The sequence below is a fragment of the Scardinius erythrophthalmus genome (genome assembly GCF_964197995.2).
Source record: "Scardinius erythrophthalmus genome assembly, chromosome: 5".
Taxonomy (NCBI): Eukaryota; Metazoa; Chordata; class Actinopteri; order Cypriniformes; family Leuciscidae; genus Scardinius; species Scardinius erythrophthalmus.
Window position 1 is genome coordinate 54,068,954 of NC_138225.1, and position 23,532 is coordinate 54,092,485.

At 37.3% G+C, this 23,532-nt stretch overlaps 1 protein-coding gene across 1 annotated transcript in view; it reads right to left on the reverse strand.

Annotated features, from left to right (window-relative positions):
* brinp1 (bone morphogenetic protein/retinoic acid inducible neural-specific 1) overlaps positions 1–23,532 on the reverse strand; it is a 175,234-nt gene that overhangs the window by 28,739 nt on the left and 122,963 nt on the right. Inside the window, exon 5 of the mRNA XM_081365496.1 lies at positions 22,825–22,930. Coding sequence (XP_081221622.1) covers positions 22,825–22,930 — 106 coding nt within the window. The remainder of the gene's footprint in view (positions 1–22,824; positions 22,931–23,532) is intronic.

Genomic DNA, 23,532 nt, shown 5'->3' on the forward strand with positions numbered 1-23,532 from the left:
CCCTGGATCTCATCATGCATTTACAGTCATTTATGTTGCATTTGTACATTCGGTACCAATGCATTTCTATTCTCAGGTAATATACTTTAATATGATGCCCTCGGATCTGATCTTGACACCTCTTAAATATCAACCAATAAATGCATTTCTCCTTACGGTCTGAACTATCGATCGGCTCTTGCATGTGCCCTTTATGCAGGTGAGAATCATGATATCTAAATGTTAAACTTTATCCGTGGGACTTTCTGCAGTTTTATGTGTCAAATCGGGCCTGATTCCAGAGTTCACGGGCTCTTGGCACGCTCCACCTCATAAGCAAGGGTTTCATCAGAGATTAATTGAGCATTGTATGCCCTCAAATTCACAAAATAACCATTACCTAATGCACTGATGGAATGAGAGGCATTGCTTTGAATAAGGTGTTAAATTATGGCTCAGTTCCTGTTAAAACTCACATTAAAAACTGAAGACGTCCGGAAGCGGGCTGTGTAATCACAGTGAGTGGACGCCACAGAGGCTCATTTAAAGGGTCATAGCTTTATAACAGTGCAACGATAGCACAGCCCGCTCCTTTACCGCTGTGAAATAAAACACAGCACATATGACTTCAGTAACAGCTCAGGAATGCAGATCAGGTCGGCAGTGATATATCAGAAATCACACGTAAAATAAATGTCTTTTTAACCAGTGCCATCAGCCTCGGATGAACGCTTTCGCACAGGAACCTTTTTCCGTTGAGTTTTCATTACTCAGAGACGTGTTGGTGCTGCTGAAATGCCAATGAGAGCCAATCTAGAAGCACGTAGTAAAAGTTTGATGGGAAACATAAACCAGCTTCTCAGCACATTATATTACATAAGCATAAGCTCATTAGAACACTGATATTTTTTGCAAAAATCCAAACACATCCATATAAATACAATTCAAACAGTTTCCAGCTGAAATGAACTCGTTGTCACACTTATTTCCGCGTGGTTTCTTGCAAAATATTGTTATGATCTCAAAACACTTTTACCATAGAGCATGATTTGTAAACTAACACAAGCTGTCCACACAAGAAGCGACTTGATTACACGAAAAAAACAATCAAATATCACAGCCAATCAGAAGAGAGTGTGGGCGGAGTCTCTCTGCAAGCGCACTGCACTCACAAACTATCAATCAAAAATCACAGCCAATCAGATGAGAGTGTGGGCGGAGTCTCTCTGAAAGCGCACTGCACTCACAACTAAATCAATCAAAAATCACAGCCAATCAGAAAAGAATGTGGGCGGAGTCTCTCTGCAAGCGCACTGCACTCACAACCAAATCAATCAAAAATCACAGCCAATCAGAAGAGAGTGTGGGCGGAGTCTCATTGCAAGTGCACTGCACTCACAACCAAATCAATATAAACTCACAGCCAATCAGAAAAGAATGTGGGCGGAGTCTCTCTGCAAGCGCACTGCACTCACAACCAAATCAATCAAAACTCACAGCCAATCAGAAGAGAGTGTGGGCGGAGTCTCTCTGCAAGCGCACTGCACTCACAACCAAATCAATCAAAAATCACAGCCAATCAGAAGAGAGTGTGGGCGGAGTCTCTCTGCAAGCGCACTGCACTCACAACCAAATCAATCAAAAATCACAGCCAATCAGAAGAGAGTGTGGGCGGAGTCTATCTGCAAACACACTGCACTTGCAAACAAATGGACAAGTGCATCAAATTCATAAATATTACACCATTTTACCATTACTAAAATACATACTGAGTTACTGACACAATCTTTGTCATAGAATACACTCAACAGTTTGAACGCTTTTGTCTCCTTCGATTTGTTTTCAAGAGCTGAGGTGAATTATCTATTTCCGCGCTTTTAACATTAAATAAAGCACATAATCAGTACCTGAGATTGTCATATATGTATGTTGTTGTTCCAGCCGCGACGTCAAAGAAAAACATAAACCGTTTTTTTTAATAGAAACCATTGCGTCACACCTGGTTTACACACAGTGTAATACATTTTAGGTTTAGTGTATGTTATGTTATTTTCAAACACACACTCACTGGAAAATTATTTTTCAAACTTTCACAATACATACAACAACCAATGCAATAAACCATCGCCAGATTCTCATTCATGTTTCAGATAAAACTGAACATGCTTTCAGCGCCACTCACTAAGCATTTCACTTTGAAAGTGTTGCAAGAATCAATGTAATATAGTGTAGAAATGTCACCACAGGCACGTTCCTCCAGCGAGCCTGGGTTGTTATATTACATAGGCTTACTTACGAAATGTCACAAATCTGAAGCATGGGGAATGAAAGGCACGCTGACTCCTCGAGTCTCTTAAAGCTGATATCAGCAGGTGTGGTAAAATACTACTTATTTAGCATAGACTCCAGCAAAATATGATTTCAGACTATTACACTAACTGTAAAAATGACTAATAGGCACAAGTGTCAATACAGCATTATTCTACAGAGACTGCCAGACAAAACAGGTAGGCAATGACTATAAAGACAGAAAGTGACATGCAAAGATTGCCTGGCTAATGAGGAAGACTGCTGTCTGAAGGGTGAAGCTGAAACTGCACTGTGCACAGAACTGAGTGAAACATTGAGGACTGAACACACTAGAAATACACACTGATCCCTGCTCAGTTCTAAACACATGTGTGACCCTGGATCACGTCTCCAGTCACGAGTCGCACGGGTATATGTGTGGCAATAGTCAACAATACATTGTATGGGTCAAAATTATTGATTTTTCTTGTATGCCAAAAATCATGAGGATATTAAAGATCATGTTCCATTTGTAAATTTCCTATCATAAATATATAAAACATGTATTTGTGTGAGTGAATGCAGCACAATCTCCAACATAAATGAACAACTTTAAAGGAGATTTTCTCAATATTTCGATTTTTTTGCACCCTCAGATTCCAGATGTTCAGTAGTTGTATCTCAGCCAAATATTCTATCCTAACAAACCATACATCAACAGAAAGCTTATTTATTCAGCTTTCAGATGATGTATAAATCTCAATGTCACAAAAATTACCCGTGTGACTGGTTTTGTGGTCCAGGGTCACATATAATGCAGAATAGCTTTGTCTGAAAAACATGTGGAGAAACTTTATAAACTATATGAAACTTTGTTGTGGTAACACTTTACAATAAGGTTAATTAGTTAACATGAACTAAGAATGAACAATACTTCTTCAGCATTTATTAATCTTAGTTAATATTAATTTCAACATTTACTAATATGTTTTTTTAAATCAAAGGTTGTATGTGTTAGCATTAGTTAATGCACTGTGAACTAACATGAACAAAGAATGAACAGCTGGATTTGGTTACACTTTATTTTAAGGTGTCATTACAGTTACAGTGTAATTATATATTTAGGTACTGAGTAATAATAATTAACTACATGTAGGCCTACTTACTCTAGGGTTAGGGTAGGATTACGATTTGGTTGAAGGTTAGTTACATGTAATTATGCATAATATACTGTTATTACTATGTAACATATGTAACAAGGACACTGTAAATCAGGGGTGCCCAATCCTGCTCCTGCCGATCGACTGTCCTGCACACTTGAAAATTAAAGGCAGGTGTGTTTGATTAGGGTTGGAGATGAACTGTGCAGGACAGTCGATCGGCAGGAGCAGGATTGGGCACCCCTGCTGTAAAATAAAATGTTACCCTGTATAAATACTGTTACAAATGTATTTCTCATTGTTAGTTCATGTTAGCTAATGCATTAACTAAAGTTAACTAATGAAACTTATTGTAAAGTGTTACCAATTTTGTTGAGTTCACGTCAACAAAAGCAACAGATATGCGATAATAGATATATATTATATAACAGATATATATATATATATAATTGTGCAAACGTTACTGGAAGAACGTTGGTTCATAACTTTGTGAGAACCTTGGAATAAACGTTAGTCAAAGTTCACAAAAACTATTCAAGACTACTTTTCGAAACATGGAAGTGTTTCAAATCAACACACCCTGACGTGAGATCAGAGGACCTGTTGGTGTAAATAAACGCATGAGTTGAAGAGACGGTCGCGAGCGTCAGAAAACTAAAACTGAATCAATATAAAAACAGAGCATCTTGAAATTGCTGTGGAGGATGAGGGCTACGAAAATATATTTACTGTCAGAGCTGGTCTCAAGGAGGAGGGGAATGGCTGATTTATCTGCCCCACCAGTCCAAATAGAAACTCACTGTTGATTGACCACCTCAGATTGAGAGTTGACCTCAGGGTCAGCGAGGAAGGATTTCATCAGTCCGCTGGATGCCTGGCAACCCGAGAGCCGAATATGAGGATAGTGGCATCAATCTTTTAAATGATGTACCATTACAGAAGAGCTATGCCCAGTGACTGTGCGTTTATAAGGGGAATGATCTTCAACGACTGAGTCTGACGCTCTCGCCGCAGTTAAACGTGATTGGATTGTCCGTCATACTGAGCTTTCCATCCGTATTGCTTAACAAAGTGAACAACAGAGCCTCTGATTATTTTGCAGTGCGATGCTCTTCTCTTCCTCTGTTTGCATCTATAATCATATCAGAGTGATTTCTGAAGGATCATGTGACACTGAAGACTGGAGTAATGATGCTGAAAAAAATCAGCTTTGATCACAGGATATAAATTACACTTAAATTTTCATATTTTTACTTGATTTTTGATCAAATGTATGCAGCCTTGGTAAGCAGAAGAGGCTTTATTCCAAACTTTTGATGGGTAGTATAAAAAAAAGAAAAAAAAGTTGAATCAAAATGCATGATACGACCCCTAAATCCTCATACAAGACTCCGGAAACGTTTCCCAGAATTTATGGGCATGTTGTCAGTCTTTCCCTCAGAAAGAAATAAACATTGATCTCGTCACCTCGAAAGACAAATCATTTTTCATCATGTTGTCTCCTCAATCCCAGACATATTTTCCATCCACAATTCATCACTGACAGACTTCATTGCGCATATGTCCTAATTGAGTTGTTTCGTGTTTGTTCGTTTGTTTGCCAAATGTTTGCCAATCTTCTGAAGAAAGCGAGAGCGAGAGAGAGAGAGAGAGAGAGAGAGAGAGAGAGAGAGAGAGAGAGTATGAAGATGAGTATGTAATCCATCAAGCAGCAGATGAATTGCCTGTGGGGCTATTTAATTTATTTTCACTCCACTTCTTTGAAAACTGTTGGCTCAGGCTATTCTAACGTATTCATAAATCTTCCAGGATGGGCTTATGGCTCCAGCAAGAGCAGAACGGGTGTGTGTGAAAGAGAGAAACAAAACAAGCAACAACAAAAAGCAACTTTATTTCCCCTTTCCGGTCGTGGATTCATAAGTGTGTCTCCAAACGTCTCTTAAGAGCCTCGCGTCTGTCGGAGAGAAAATACGGTTTGAGTTAACCGATAAACGGCTCGTTTTAACTACGACTGCTTAGAGATGCCCTCTCCTTGATTCATGTTATTTATTGCTCCCAAATGGTGCATCTTTATTCAAATCGATATCCTGAAGTTATTGATGTCACCGGTTGAGAATGCCAGGAGAATAACAAGCAAACACACGTGAATCTGGAAATGTCCTTTCACATTTCACTGCAAAATTTTCAAAAGAAAGGAATACAGAAATAAATTATATGTATAAAAAAGATGAAGCTTTTTACCTATTATGACCAAAATGTCATAGTTGCACTGCACATGTGAGTTCTTGTTGTTATTGTTGATATAATTCTCATTATTCTTAATCATGATTCTCATTACTTTAAAATGATGGATGGATGGATGGATGGATGGATGGATGGATGGATGGATGGATGAAATACAACAGTGGATGGATGGATGGATGGATGGATGGATGGATGGATGGATGGATGAACGAGATTCAACGATGGATGGATGGATAGATGGATGAACGAGATTCAACGATGGATGAATGGATGGATGGATGGATGGATGGATGGGTGGATGGTTGGTTGGATGGATGGATGGATGGATGGATGGATGGATGGATGGATGGATGGAAAGATCTACAATGATGGATGGATGGATGGATGGATGGGTGGATGGATGGATGGATGGATGGATGGATGGATGGATGGATGGATGGATGGATGGATGGATGGATGGATGGATGGATGGATGGAAAGATCTACATGATGGATGGATGGATGGATGGATGGATGGATGGATGGATGGATGGATGAAATACAACAGTGGATGGATGGATGGATGGATGGATGGATGGATGGATGGATGGATGGATGGATGGATGGATGGATGGATGGATGGATGGATGAACAAGATTCAACGATGGATGGATGGATAGATGGATGAACGAGATTCAACGATGGATGAATGGATGGATGGATGGATGGATGGATGGATGGGTGGATGGTTGGTTGGATGGATGGATGGATGGATGGATGGATGGATGGATGGATGGAAAGATCTACAATGATGGATGGATGGATGGATGGATGGATGGATGGATGGATGGGTGGATGGATGGATGGATGGATGGATGGATGGATGGATGGATGGGTGGATGGATGGATGGATGGATGGATGGATGGATGGATGGATGGATGGATGGATGGAAAGATCTACAATGATGGATGGATGGATGGATGGATGGATGGATGGATGGAACGATATCCAATGATGGATTGGATTATTTAATTGCAGTTCCAGATGTTGTGGAAGTATCAATGAAAATGTCACAATCCAAAACCCGTAATGAAAAGGCGGCTTTATTTTCTGCGTCTAAAATGTCTCTTTTTCCCGCAGGTTTCCTAAGCTTCACTCACAGACAGTGGAAACCAAGTCAGTGTAACGTTTTCCATTTTATAGTTAGTAATTCTGGAATCTGCAAACGCCAGCATCTGTCGTGGGTTTATTATAAAAAGGTCTTGTTGCTGGCGATGTAAAGCAATGTTCGAAATCAGTCATTTATGAAGATCCATTTTAGTTATAATATTATGTGTAGGTTGTAGACGGAGCCAATCTGACTCATATTCACAAGTATGAATATTTATTTTGCTCATGATTGATTTATTTATTTTTCTTGAGAACAGTCATGCTGTGCTGTGGAATGTCTTTAACTGTTGATGTCATGAATAAATTAATAAAAAAACATGCATTCATTTATCTACAGCTTTGATAGTTGATTTTCCTTCATGTATTTACTCCAAATTAAGAGAGAGAAGCAATCTCACACTGTGAAGATTGATACATTAACCTTCTCATCATAGTTTCACATTATTTTCAACACGGGAAGACATTATCCCTCGGTTTGATGTCGATGACTACATAATGTTTACGTAATGACACTTCGCTATGTTTTGCTTTAATTTATGTCGTTTTTTTTCAGTCTTTTTACACACATCCCCATCAACCCTCACTGTAAAAAAAAATCTAACCTCTCCAAGTTAAAATTTTCTAGTGACTGGTTACATCTAAATTTTTAAATTGGCCCAAGTGCAATTCTTGTTGCAATAGTCTGTTAACATTGGCTCAATGAGAAATAATACGTCAGACTAATTGAAAAATTTAGATGTGATCAGTCACTAGAAATGTTTGACTTGGGGATGTAATTTTTTTTTTACAGTGCTGTCTAACATTTTCAAGTGAAATTGGCATTAGAGTTAGTGTGGATCTTGACTATAGATTTGAAACAGATTCTAGTATGACTCAGTACGTTACTGAACTGTGCCTTGAGTTTTATAGGTATAAACTCAAAGAGAAATCTATGGAAACTTGTTTCCGCCACAGAATAAAACACAAAAAAGGTAATTGCGACTTTTTGTCTCACAATTATGACTTTTTTTTCTGACAATTACGAGTTTACATCTCACAATTCAGACTTTTTAGCTCAGAATTGTGTGATATAAACTCGCAATTGTGTGTTATAAAGTGAGAATTGTGTGTTATAAAGTCTCAATTGTGTGTTACAAAGTTAGATTTGTGTGTTATAAAGAGAATTGTGTGATATAGTCTCAATTGTGTGTTATAAAGTGAGAATTGTGTGATATAAACAATTCAAGATAAAGTGTCAATTGTGTGTTATAAAGTCAGAATTGTGTGTTATAAAGAGAATTTTGTGATATAAAGTGTAAATTGTGTGTTATAAAGTCAGAATTGTGAGATATAAACTCGCAATTTTGACTTTTTTCTCAGAATTGCATGTTTATCTCTCGCAATTCTGACTTTATAACACACAATTGTGAGATATAAGACACGGTTATCTTTTAAAATGTTTCATTCAGTGGCAGAAACAAGCATCCATAGAAAACTGCATCATCAGCATTTTTTCAACATCATCCCTCATCCATATTAATATTATACTACAAATAACTTCTGTGGAACCAAAGCCATAAAGCTTCCGTTCATCTAGAAACTTTTACAGGAAAAAAAAAAAAAAAGATAGGACAAATCAATATACCAATACTGTAAAAAGAATGCATTGTAAAATCCCAGCAGTGTGTGTTTCTCATCTGTGGCCACTGCCAGCAGGTGTTCTGCTTTTATTGCCATTTATGAGCTACATTTTCTGAAGAATAGTTTCAATGTGCATTAACAGTGTTAATGGGAAATGGGACGGGACATATCTGCAGCTCTTTCCATTTGTAAAGGTTTTAAAGGGATCTCCAGATTTCATTCAAGGTTTCAGTGACCTGACGAAGATAAGAGGGCTTCGCACCAGAGGAACGATTTTATACACTCTAAATAATGCTGGGTTGTTTCAGTCCATGTTTGGGTCAAATATGGACAAACCCCAAAAATAATTCAATTACGTTTTTAAACACAACGGTTGGATTTGTCCATATTCAACTCAAACATTGGTTGAAACAACCCAGCATTTTTTTTTTAGTTCCTATAACTATTGACGTTCGCACCACAGGAACTGGGAACTAGTTTAGTTTAGTTTAGTTATATATTCCTTTTAGGGGGACTAAATTAGCTTCATAGTAGTGTCAAACTCACAACAATAAGAACTGAAACACACAGTTTATAGTCTATATAAATCCAGCGCAACTTTGAAGGAACCAAGCGAAACATGATTATGTTTTTCTGCTCAGCTAACAACATTGAGCATCAGTTACACAGGAGATGCAATAATCCTGTTCCGTCTACCGTATACTTTCTTTGTTTAACAGTTCAGTATAATAACATATTAGATAGGACTAAATACAGATCATAAACTAATGAAGGCAGAGAATGGGAGCGCTGTGTGCTCAGGCTCGGACGCCGTGCCGCCAAAATAAAAGTCGTGTGTGACAACACGGAAGTGCCTTTAAACGCACAGCTTTGTTTGATGCGTTGACCTAATTTCCACTGAAACAGGAAGCTAAGGCGGGACATATTGAATGGCTCCTCCCCCTTTTCAAATAGCCAATAGTGTTTAGTTTACCTCACAGACTGCGAGTCGTACTTGACAGCACCATGGAAACGAATCCGAGCGCTGATACGTTGGATTTGATCCAATTGGATTGGATTTTTTAACACTCTAAACCGGTCGAACCAGTTCACCAAATCGAACTGAATCGTTCAAAACAGATTCAGCGCTGATCCAGTTGATCCAGCATGTGTTTGCTACCGAACGTACAGTCAGGTACAGCCACGCTCGCTTTGGAGAGCATGTGATTGGACAAAAGATGTGATGAGAAGCTGAAGTCCACGATGATGTCATAAAAATCCCTGATCCATTTTAGTGGAAGTGAGAGACTAAGTATTGAATGCTTATATCTTAGAAATGCAAATTTTGTCATTGTTTTGGAGCACACCAGCTTATTCATAACCTTAAGGCATCATACTCATCCTAAGAGCTCAAAAACTCAAATTTTGACTTCAGGGGGCCTTTAAGGGACGGTCACACTAGACTTTGAACATGGGAAATTCCTTCGGACACTGCAACTGTCCTGATCTTGTCATTTTTGAAAACATATATTCATCATGTAGAAATTAAAAATCTACTCCACTTTCCTGCAATGCTGCAAAAGTGTGTGTTATTTTAATTCAGCGAAGAATGATCCATCTTCTGTTGATACAAATCCCCACGTCGAAGTTCAGCAAACCTGGACTTTTTAATGCACCAACATTTGCGTTTCTGCGTATAAACACAAGTCAATGGAACAGATGGATCTTTAATTAGGTTAATATGCTAATTGGCATGACAAAGTTGGCATGACTTTCTTGTTTAACGAAGGATCGAGATGGAATGTTTAAGTAAATTACTGACATCACTCTATATTCCTCATTGTAATATTGCTATATTTCCATATCTAATGCATTAATTGTTTCTGTTTTTCTAATTTTCTTATTTGATCAGTTGCAGAGGGATTTAAGACCACCATGAAATCAAAATTGACAGTTTTTACTTTTTAATGGAATATTGCAGTGTTTATTATAAATTATTTATCAGTGCATGTCTTTTATTATTTTTTATGTGCCTCAGAATCTAGAATCAGAATTATTTCCTCTTGCAGCATCTCTTCTCTTCTCTTCTCTTCTCTTCTCTTCTCTTCTCTTCTCTTCTCTTCTCTTCTCTTCTCTTCTCTTCTCTTCTCTTCTCTTCTCTTCTCTTCTCTTCTCTTCTCTTCTACGAGGGTGGGGCGACCTGTCACTCGCATGAGATCAGCCAATAGCAAACCACAACCATCCAATCATCCAATCAATTCCCCACGGGAAAAATCAAGCCCCGCCCATATTTGTTCTTGTTCCAAAAGCGCTTCACTCGGATATACCGCACAACAGAGAAGACGAGTGCATGACGAGGGCTGACTGAGGCATTCTGGGATAGCGGCGCTAACACACGCCAAGCGAGGGTGCAGAAGAACATGAGCTGTGAAAACTGAGCGAGCTGCCTCGAAGTGAGCGCGGACTGTCGAATCAATCCGTCAGGCTTCTCAGGTGGAAAATTAGCATTCTCAGCTAGACGTCTGTGATATCCGTTTGCTTCGACTGGCTTTGGTCTCGAAGCACAGTATTTCTACAATACATGTATTTGTCATGCACAGCAGTCATATAGCCAATGGCAAGTAAAATCACTTTCTGTGCTGTAAAATTAACAGCTTGAAATGGAAATAGAAACTTTTTCAAACAATTAAATTATGCTCAGCCTTCAGTGTTTTTTCCTGTGCAATTCAAACTACATTAAAGTGTAAGAAAAACACAAACCTACATGCTTCATTATTGACAACCAGTCAGTTAGTTTAAGAAGGACTCACTTTGCAGGCTTGTTCAGAGTCAGATGCATTTGCAATCCTTAATGTGAAGTAAACCTTTAAATGCATTAAAACATTGATTGTACAATGCAATATTTGGTTATATTTTTTGCAAACTTTACAGGGATTTAACTTTGTCATTTTACAATGTCATGAATTTTTTCGACAGGATGTCATATATAATTATTTCCTATTTACAGTCAAATAAAAAATCATTCAGACACCAGATATAATTTTTGATATGTTTACTAGTGTGTGCAGGACACTATAGCTCATTTATGTAAGTGAGGAGAGCAAAATAAAGTCAACTGTGACATTATACACAAATATTCTCCATACAGAGACTACCATGACATTTCGGGACCAAAACTGATTCGGACACTTTGAGCTGATCATGTTTTGCTGAAGTGTGTTTTCTTTAATTGCTAATGCTCTTTTTACACACAGACTGAACACAATGAAGCATTGCTTGGTGATTGGTTGAGCTAAACTGGTATTATCTAATTGTGTAGTTAAATTTAACAGCTGACAGATATTCAACATAATTCATGTGTGAGACAGTCTAACAGAAGGACGGACAAAACCAGTCAAATATCAACTGAGTTCTGCTCATATTTTATTACCATTTTCTAAAATCAGTGATAATGTGAGAAATGTTGAAGGTGTCTGAATGAGTTTTGGTTTGACTGCATATATAACTTGCAAACGTCATCACACCATATATGTTATCATAACTACAGTAGTCAGCAAATCCTCCACTGGTTTTATTTTCTAGTTTACCAGTAGATCATCATTTCATTACTGCTCAAAACCTTAGTAGGTTGTGTAGTTCATGTTCTGTCATTACATTTCATCCCTACGTGTTTCTCAGTCACAGTTTGTGACACCAGCGCTGTCAACCTTCACACTGGTGCAACTCACGCGTCAGTAATAGAGCGAAGACTCGCCGAGGGCATCGTGGACTGAAGGTCAGTGTGTTCTGACTGCGTTTCAGGGCACAATTACAGTCTAATCTGGCCAACACACCGACATGATGGCCACGGAGCAACACAGCAATTTCACCACACACTCGCTCAACAGAACCCAAACGTTCATTTCCACAGAAGAAAATGAAAGATCCTGCAGGAGCAGACAAGAGAAGCTGATTAGCACACGTCTGTGAGGTCGACACGATGGCAAAGTTGATTTTATTGCGCTTGGAAATGTAACAGCATGTCATTATCACGCTCCGCCAGAGACCCCGAGGCAAAGTCACTCGACTTTCTCTGAACGAGAAGACGGAGAGGAACAAAAAGACTGCGAGCGAAAACTGCCTCTACTGTAAAACACTTGGAAGCTGTGTAAATATTTAAGCAATATCGCACACTGTTGTGCTGAATATAAGCACGGCTCTGATCGGCCTGTGTTTGATCAGTGTGTTCAGTACATGCAGAAGATAACAAACAATATTTGACATTAAGAAAAATGAACTGGGGGAGCTATAGGGAAAATTAGGGAAATGTACATCATCATGCTTCCAAAACTCAAATTTCCTAGTTTTTAGTGGAAAAACAAGACAAAAAAGTACTATTGTTAAAAGGTTTGAGATTAGTAAAAAGTGAGAGACATTTGTAATGTTACAAAATATTAATATTTCAAATCAATTATGTTCTTGAAATGTCTATTCATAAAATAAAAAATGGTCATGTTTTCCACAAAACTCTGAAGCAGAACAACTGTTTTCATCATTGATAATAATCATAACTTCTTGAAATCAGCATATTAAAATGATTTCTGAAGGATCATGTGACCATCATGTGATCATGCATATTCACATAGAAAACTGTTAAACCGTAATATTATTTCTCCAAACGTTTGATCGGCAGTGTGTAGTATATTCTACAATGCAGTGCAATTGTTAAATTAATTTCTCAAAAAATCAAACAAACTTTTAAAGTTTGGCGCAGTTTACAATGACATACAACTACGATGCATCACAATGTTGGACCGTGGCTCGATACACACACTGTAAACGGGGCAATTATTACCTTAAACAGCTATGTCTACCTGATTTAATCCATAAAATTAGCTTTCTTGGCATAAAAGAATGTATTTTGCTTGTTTCAGTGATAATATTTTTCATTTAGATGTTACCAAGCCTTCAGATACGATATCGCCAGATATTCAGAATTTTTGCTCCAACAGAAATGGTTCCCAAAAAAGCATCGGACACAGACCAGCAAACAGTGAAGCGCTCCAGTGCTGATCACCGCTCATGCAATACTATTAGTGGACTGAAACTAACCGTTGCATAAATTAGCTTGAAAAACAGACGTATGTTTTATCAAACACTATAACTGTGACATCATGTACTTTTACAGTCACTGACAAACACGTCGGAGAGGCTGCGTGTCAAACGGGAAATGTCACATGTCATTCTCAACCCTTGGAGGCTGTTTCTGAATTACTGTAACACTGAACTTTTAAAATAGCCAGCAGCTCATTATTCTGAAGAGGACGAGCTGAGAGAGAACGAGTCCTCTAAACTCCACTGACCTGTGAAGATCTTCATCTTCAGACCTTCAAAAACATCCCTTTAAAAGGTTCGTTCAGCCAAACGTAAAAGAACTGTCAACATTTCGTGACCCGTATGACTCTCTTTCTTCTGTGCAGCAGAAAAGCAGACGTTGAGCAGAATGTTCACGCTGCTCTTTTACATACGAGGAAAGCGAACAGTGACCAGGGCATGAGAAGCTTCAAAAATGATAAAAAGAAGTAATATATATATATATATATATATATATATATATATATATATATATATTCCAATTCCTTCTGATATTTGGTTTGTATGAGAAACAGATCCAATTAATTATTCATCCAGCATTAGACAGTCTACTCACTGATTAGGAAAGAGCAGCTTTAATATTCTGCTAAATGTTTAGTAAAAAACTTTGACATATTTACTTGAAGTAACTCCAGAGATTTTAAGTTAATATTTCAATCATTTAAGGACATTCACATACTCAAGAGTTATCTGATGCTGGATAAAGATGCCATGCAAATACACTTAATATTGGATGGATGGATGGATGGATGGATGGATGGATGGATGGATGGATGGATGGATGGATGGATGGAATTAGAGAGGAGAAAACATTTACTGTGAACTGAGCAACTCTAAAAAAAAATAATGAAAAAATAATTGAATCGCAGCCTTTAGTTTGATATTTACACCAAGCCATATTGCAGTTTAAGTTTTATTTTGATTAACTGTGCAGCCACATTTATTTATTTTAATTCTACATTGAGTTTAATAATAAGCTTTTCAACTCAAGAACCCCCTGCAATTACTTTACAAACCCCCTGTTGGGAAAGCCTGTGCTGAACATCTTCAGGGTTTAGAGTGACATGAAGGCTGAGTAAATGATGACAGGCTTCTTATTTCTGGCCAAACTATTTCATTATGTGCTTTAAGAAATGAAGTCATTGAGGCAATTGCACATGCAGGTGATTCTTCATCTTGTTTACAGATTTCTTCAAACGTCTGGATCCTCCCCTCCTTCGATATTCCCATCAGGATTATTACCTGCACTAGACCGCAGTCAAGGGATTGCAAGGCAATTTTATTAATGGCGACAACAATTCCCTCAAAGTGACCTTTCCTAATTCATTAAGAGATGCAGACGAAGGAGACGGAGATCTAATGGAGGCGACAGACGACGTGATCGTGGACGTCTCGCTCATGAAAGTGTGTTAAATCTCAGTCCGTGTCAATCATGCGCTCAACGCTTCAGTCGTCAGAGAGAGAGAGAGAGATACGGTCTGATAGATACAGTAGGAATGACGTCAAGCATCTGTTTTGTTGTTGTTGTTGTTTTTTAACGCAAGGCACTTTAGTGAACGAGAATGTTCCTTTTCTAGCCTTCGTGAAAAACCAACTCTATCTCACAAGTGAGTACGAGGTGGCTAATTCGTACAAATTTGTACAACTTCACTTGTACGATTTGTACGATTTGTCTAAACCCCAGTGATGGGTAGGTTTAGAGGCGGGGTCAGAGGTAGGTTTAGGGGCGCGGTCAGGGGTAGGTTTAGGGGCGGGGTCAGGGGTAGTTTTAGGGGCAGGGTCAGGGGTAGGTTTAGGGGCGCGGTCAGGAGTAGGTTTAGGGGCGGGGTCAGGGGTAGTTTTAAGGGCGGGATCAGGGTAGGGGCGTGGTCTGGGGTAGTTTTAGGGGCGGGGTCAGGGGTATGTTTAGGGGCGGGGTCAGGGGTAGGTTTAGGGGCGGGGTCAGTGGTAGGCCATTCGTACAAATTCATACGAATTAGCCACCTCGTAAAATTCGTATGAATTGCCATGAGATCGGGTTGGAAAAACCAGTGGCATAGTGATGGTTCATTAGTTTTCCTGTAATCAATGGAAGCACGTTTCTGCCACACAATAAAAAATAACGGTAACACTTTATAATAACGTTCAGATGTAAGTCATTTATAAGTGGTTAGTTAATGATGAACTAATTATTTACAAAACATTCATAAATGATTAGCAAGTGATATACTAACATTTTATGTATGTTTTGTAAATTTCGTTACAAGTCATTTACAAGTGATTAGTAAATGATTAACTAATCATTTATGAAACATGACTATGCATTCATAACTTATTTATAAGTGATATGTTCATTATTTTAGGTATGTTTTGTAGATTCAATTAAAAGTCATTTACAATTGATTAGTTAATGATTAACTAATGATTTACAAAACATTACTATGCGTTTCATAAATGTTTAATAAATGATGTTACACTTTTTTGTATGTTTTGCTCACATCAGGTGCACAGTGGTTAAAGACTCCATGTGTTTCAGAGAAGACAGCTGTCTATACCCTCACCAGTCAGCACTTACACTGCAGTACACACTACACTACACACTACACACTACACTACACTACACTACAGAAGACAGCTGTCTATACCCTCACAAGTCAGCACTTACACTGCAGTACACACTACACTACACACTACACACTACACTACAGAAGACAGCTGTCTATACCCTCACCAGTCAGCACTTACACTGCAGTACACACTACACTACACGCTACACACTACACTACACTACACTACAGAAGACACCTGTCTATACCCTCACCAGTCAGCACTTACACTTCAGTGCACACTACACTACACACTACACACTACACTACACTACACACTGCACACTACACTACACTACAGAAGACAGCTGTATATACCCTCACCAGTCAGCACTTACACTGCAGTGCACACTACACTACACACTACACTACACTACACTACAGAAGACACCTGTCTATACCCTCACCAGTCAGCACTTACACTGCAGTACACACTACACTACACACTACACACTACACTACACTACACTACAGAAGACACCTGTCTATACCCTCACCAGTCAGCACTTACACTGCAGTACACACTACACTACACACTACACACTACACTACACTACACTACACTACAGAAGACAGCTGTCTATACCCTCACCAGTCAGCACTTACACTGCAGTGCACACTACACTATACTACACACTACACACTACACTACACTACACTACACTACACACTGCACACTACACTACACTACAGAAGACAGCTGTATATACCCTCACCAGTCAGCACTTACACTGCAGTACACACTACACTACACACTACACACTACACTACACTACACTACACTACAGAAGACAGCTGTCTATACCCTCACAAGTCAGCACTTACACTGCAGTACACACTACACTACAGACTACACACTACACTACACTACACTACAGAAGACAGCTGTCTATACCCTCACCAGTCAGCACTTACACTGCAGTACACACTACACTACACGCTACACACTACACTACACTACACTACACTACAGAAGACAGCTGTCTATACCCTCACCAGTCAGCACTTACACTGCAGTACACACTACACTACACACTACACACTACACTACACTACACTACACTACAGAAGACAGCTGTCTATACCCTCACCAGTCAGCACTTACACTGCAGTACACACTACACTACACGCTACACACCACACTACACTACACTACACTACAGAAGACAGCTGTATATACCCTCACCAGTCAGCACTTACACTGCAGTGCACACTACACTACACACTACACACTACACTACACTACACTGCACACTGCACACTACACTACACTACAGAAGACAGCTGTATATACCCTCACCAGTCAGCACTTACACTGCAGTGCACACTACAGTGTTCAACACCTGTTATAGATGTGTAAACGCATGTATAAATCATTTACAACACTTTCTACATCCCCTAATCTAAAGTGTAAACTATTCATCACATGTAAATGTGTTACACTTACCTGTTACAAATGATCTGATTCCACATTTATTTTGCACATATTTGAGTTCCAACTTTGTTTCTTGCAAATCTGACAATTGCAATAAATCCAAAGTTCTGTCATGAAACTCTAGATGGCGCAGGCTAACAGGTCCTAACGCACCTGTCATAATCACATGGTTATCTATGGGGCGCAGCTGATTGGTTCCTGCTGTATCAGTAGCCAATGAGCTCGCTGCTCAACCTTCAAATCATTAATCTGCATTTGCTTTAGCAGTGCAACACTTTCAGAAACCCTCCACCTTCCCCAGCTCCACCTGTCTAGATCTGCTACGGGTAATTCATGTTCGCTATATTGTACATGATGTTATATCTGACTTGCTCACAGTGTGTGTAGTGGCAGTAGCAGCTCCTGTACTCGCTCTACAGCAGAAGCGTAGCAGATCTATTCTGTTAAGACCAAACACACAACATTGTCATTCCCATTACCATGCCAAACACTCTGAGAGTCGTCCATGACAGAAATAAAGATTGCAAAATATTCACTTCATAAATGTACACAATTATCAACTTTATAATAGCAATTCTGACTTTTTTTCCCCTCAGAACTGGGAAATATAATCTCGCAATTGCAAGAAAAGAAAATGTCAAAATTGTGAGATAAAAAGTCACAATTAGCCTACCGTTTTTTTTTTTTTTTTTCATGGCAATAAAATAAATCAAATAAATCAATTTAATTAAATAATATAAAATAATAAAATAAATAAAAATAAATAAAAAAATATAAAAAATAAAAAAATGTGTAGAAGTTACAAGGCGTTTTATCATTTTGCAACATTACTGAAACGTTACTTCTGAATGTTCTATGAACGTTCAACAAAATATAAAGAAAACATGAACTCAAAATAAGTCTGATTTGTAAATGAATTAATATATTTACAACACATGGATACTAATTAAGAAAAGGATGCAATGATCCAGGAAATATGATGTATTCTGCGCACAACTTGCAGAGAATAATGACCTGATGCATTTACCAACATATGTAATAAACAACAGAACACACATCACACAATAATGTATCCCACAATGCAATGTGCTGCAATATTCAGTAAGTCGTAAGCCACAGCAGAATCGGTCCTGAATATAGAGTCGACCCGCAGAGGGCCATGCTGAAATACACAGACCTCAAAGACTTGCAAACCAACAAGGACGTTGCCATTTCGAGAAAGCAAAAGTTGGAGGATGAACAGAACGAAACATATTGCGACTGTCCTCAGAAAACGCTTGATAATCAGTTTCTACAGCTGTTCTCTCAGACTCTGGTGGGAAAAATCCTGAAGTTAAAAAGTGAAAACTAAACTTAAACACCTTGCAGTTTCATTCTGACCTTCCAGAACTGTTTAGAGCAGGGGATTTATATTTAAACCTCGGCGTTACAACACAGTTACTAAAGACATGTTGTGTATGGTGAAATAGACCAACACAAATAAATCAAATGATTTAGAGAGAAGACAAAAGACACCATGCACATAGTCAATCTAAAAACAAGAATGTGTTATTCTAATCCAGCTGTGTATGAAAGGTAATAAAGTTATTTTCACTCATTTCTTTTGTGTTTTCTGTGAAAAGTTGTGTTTGTTAATAGTTAATATAATGGTTTAGACTGTGGTTGTTCTTTTATATGTCGGTCAGCTGGTCTCTTCCTATGGAAGCACATTCTCACCACCAAATCATGCTTTGGTAAATCAGATTATCAGATTAAAAAAATTAAATTCTAGTCTAAATTATGAAAATATGATATAGACATATACAACATAATTAAAATCTGGAATAAAACTCAGAATTCTGAAATACAAAGTCATAATTATGAGAAAAAGTCAAAATTGACAAATCAAAATTTTAAGAAAGTCATAATTATTACAAATTGACAAGTTGAAAAAAATCTGAAAAACTGTATAAAAATATAATAATATTATGACAATTTAAAACTAGGACGTTAAACTCAGAATTATGAGATAAAAAGTCATACTTATGATACAAAAGTCCAAATTGACACCTTAAATCAAATTTATGAGATAAAGTCGATTATGGCATTTTTTTTATTTATTTTTTATCTCATATTTCTGAATTTGTATGTCATCATTCTTACTTATCTAGTATCTCATAATTTTGACTTTCTGTGTCATAATTATGATTTACCAAAGCATTATTTTAGTTTTTCTGATGTGGTGTAAATGTGTGACCTTATATGAGCTGTTTTACAGCAGATGTGGAGAGAAGTTTGCTCATCAAATCCATTTTCTCCAAACATCTCAAAGACAACAACCTGATGGCAGATGAAGACGAGACACCGTGATCACGCGCTCGCTTCAGCGTAATGATGACGTGTGTATCAAAGGCCGTACACAGAGAGCTCTCACACCAAATCAGAACGAGATGGAGATAAAAGATGGAGATTCGATGATGCTTTTCATTACCAACCCTCACATGTGTTAGTGATGCTTCTTCGGATTATGACAGTTAACCAAAGTATGTGACAGTATGTGAGTTAACCAAAAGGGAAGAGACATTATAAAAGAGCAGAGTGCTTCAGCTACTGTAACTAGACAGAGTGAAAGCATGAATCACGACACATGCCATTAAACACGAGTAAGACACTCGTGTCAAACTTCTCATTAAAAATCTGTTTAAGTGTGAGCACTAGCAATGGAGGAGCGTGAGTTTTCACGTGTGTTTCATTCACAGACTCTGAGTTTCCAGCGCCGACAAACAGCTGATGTTTAATGTGCTGTAGTGAGTTTGCAGTCTGAATTAAATGACATAATTAAAACTGATAAATACACAACTCTAGTGCAATGCATTAACAAATGACTCTTTTGAGCTGGTGGGATTTAATAAAAGAGTCACAAATTCATCACAGTCTAACAATGTCTAAAAAAAAAAAAAAAAAAAAAAAAAAAAAAATACAAGTCCATATAAACATAGAAAAGGTAATAGAAATGTTCTGTCAATTTCACTTACATTTACTTTAAACCCTATTATTATTAACACAAAATAATGAGATAAAAACAAATTCAAAATTGATGTTAAAATTGTGATAAATATGACAAAATGTAATTATGACATAAACATTCATTATATCATATATTCATAATTATGAGATAAAAAAGTCATAATTATGACATGAATAAAATATGATAAAAATGTAATAATTATGACAATTCAAAACTATGACATAAAATTCAGAATTATGAGATGAAACGTCATTATTTTGACAAAAAGTCTAAATTGACGAGTCTAAATTACAAGAAAGTCATAATTATGACATGGAAAAATCATGATAAAAATGTAATATAAAAACATAAAAACCCCAAATTATGAGGTAAACAGTCATAATTACGACAAATTATACTCTATTATCTCTCTCTCTCTCTCTCTCTCTCTCTCTCTCTCTCTCTCTCTCTCTCTCTCTCTCTCTCTCTCTCTCTGTATATATATATAGATCTGCTCACCAGGGATGGGAATTGCAAGAAATTTATACAATAATTGACAAAATATATATAAATTTGTCAGTTATTTGTTAAATGTCTTGCTATTCTGATGCTGTAACCTGTATATTATCATACGCAAGTATTTTCTCTGCATGTGTGTCTCGTCGCAGCTGTGACACTGTTTCTTCTCTCAAACATCTGTCAATACAGCAGATGTGCACAGACTGAAATCCAAAAAAAAGTGTGTTCTGATAGACTAGAATTATAAAGACATAATGATATTTTTCACATGTAAATGCTGAAAACGAAAACATTTCTGCAGTTTTGTTGTCTCCTTTTAATTTGCCACACGAGCAGCTGGACTGATGACAGATTCAGTGAGTCAGTTATAGGTGTTGCTAGAGCCTTTAGGAGGCTTACAGTCGGCCTAAACATCTGTGATCGCTGTTCACACTTACACTGTAAGATATCTGAGCTTATTTCATCCTCAATCATCATGTTCAACTTCATTACATTAAGTGTTATTCTTCATGTCCTTCTTTGTGCAGCATTACTGCAGGTATTCAATTAATATTCTGGTGTTTTTGGCTTGATTGAGCTTGTGCAGATCAAAAGTCAGACAAACCATAATGGAATAAAGCACTAAGTCACATAATAAAGCACTAAGTCACATAATAATGCACTAAGTCACATAATAAAGCACTAAGTCACATAATAAAGCACTAAGTCACATAATAATGCACTAAGTCACATAATAAAGCACTAAGTCACATAATAATGCACTAAGTCACATAATAAAGCACCAAGTCACATAATAATGCACTAAGTCACATAATAAAGCACTAAGTCACATAATAATGCACTAAGTCACATAATAAAGCACTAAGTCACAAAATAATGCACTAAGTCACATAATAAAGCACTAAGTCACATAATAATGCACTAAGTCACATAATAATGCACTAAGTCACATAATAATGCACTAAGTCACATAATAAAGCACTAAGTCACATAATAATGCACTAAGTCACATAATAAAGTACCAAGTCACATAATAATGCACTAAGTCACATAATAATGCACTAAGTCACATAATAATGCACTAAGTCACATAATAATGCACTAAGTCACATAATAATGCACTAAGTCACATAATAATGCACTAAGTCACATAATAAAGTACCAAGTCACATAATAATGCACTAAGTCACATAATAATGCACTAAGTCACATAATAAAGTACCAAGTCACATAATAATGCACTAAGTCACATAATAATGCACTAAGTCACATAATAATGTACTAAGTCACATAATAAAGCACTAAGTCACATAATAATGCACTAAGTCACATAATAAAGTACCAAGTCACATAATAATGCACTAAGTCACATAATAATGCACTAAGTCACATAATAATGCACTAAGTCACATAATAATGCACTAAGTCACATAATAAAGCACTAAGTCACATAATAATGCACTAAGTCACATAATAAAGTACCAAGTCACATAATAATGCACTAAGTCACATAATAATGCACTAAGTCACATAATAATGCACTAAGTCACATAATAAAGCACTAAGTCACATAATAATCACATAATAATGCACTAAGTCACATAATAATGCACTAAGTCACATAATAAAACACTAAGTCACATAATAAAACACTAAGTCATATAATAAAGCACTAAGTCACATAATAAAGCACTAAGTCACATAATAAAACACTAAGTCACATAATAAAGCACTAAGTCACACACCTTGCAGATGAAGTTTGCTCTCGGGACTCTGAAGAAGAACCGAACTGACCGAGTCCAGGTTATCATACGTGCTGCAGCCGAGTGGACCCGTCCGAGTCTCCGTCACCTGAACACACACACAGCTCACATGAGAACACACTCCGTCTCTAAGAAACATTTTAGGGGATTTGTACTTTACTCAAGTGCAGTTTAAACTGAATGCTTGAACTTTCACTCGGATATACGGCACAGTAGGGAAGAAATTACTAGAGCAACTTCCATTCCATGCTGACTTTCTGTAGATTTGAAAATCATGCTTTTCCCCATTATTGTTGAATCACGGAAGCTACACCAGATATTTTGCCAAGAGATCTCTTATTTATTATTTACAGTTTTTACCAATTGTTTACACACATTTTCAAAACTAAGTCTCCTTTTTTCAAAAATCTACACACAATTCTCAAAACTGCACACACAAAATGCAAAACGCCTCACATCTCCTTCAAAATGCAACACTGCATTCAAAATGCCATAAACACATGTCAGAATGAAGCATTTGCATCAAATGGCAAACACTTCTTTCATAATAATACATTTTTGGATATACCATGTAAACACTGCTGTTCTAAATCTAAAGCTCTTTGGTCTTTCATAAGCTTATATCTAAATTTCAATACAATGTTCTACAGTGAAAGTAATCTGATGTAACAAGTACACTGTAAACACCAA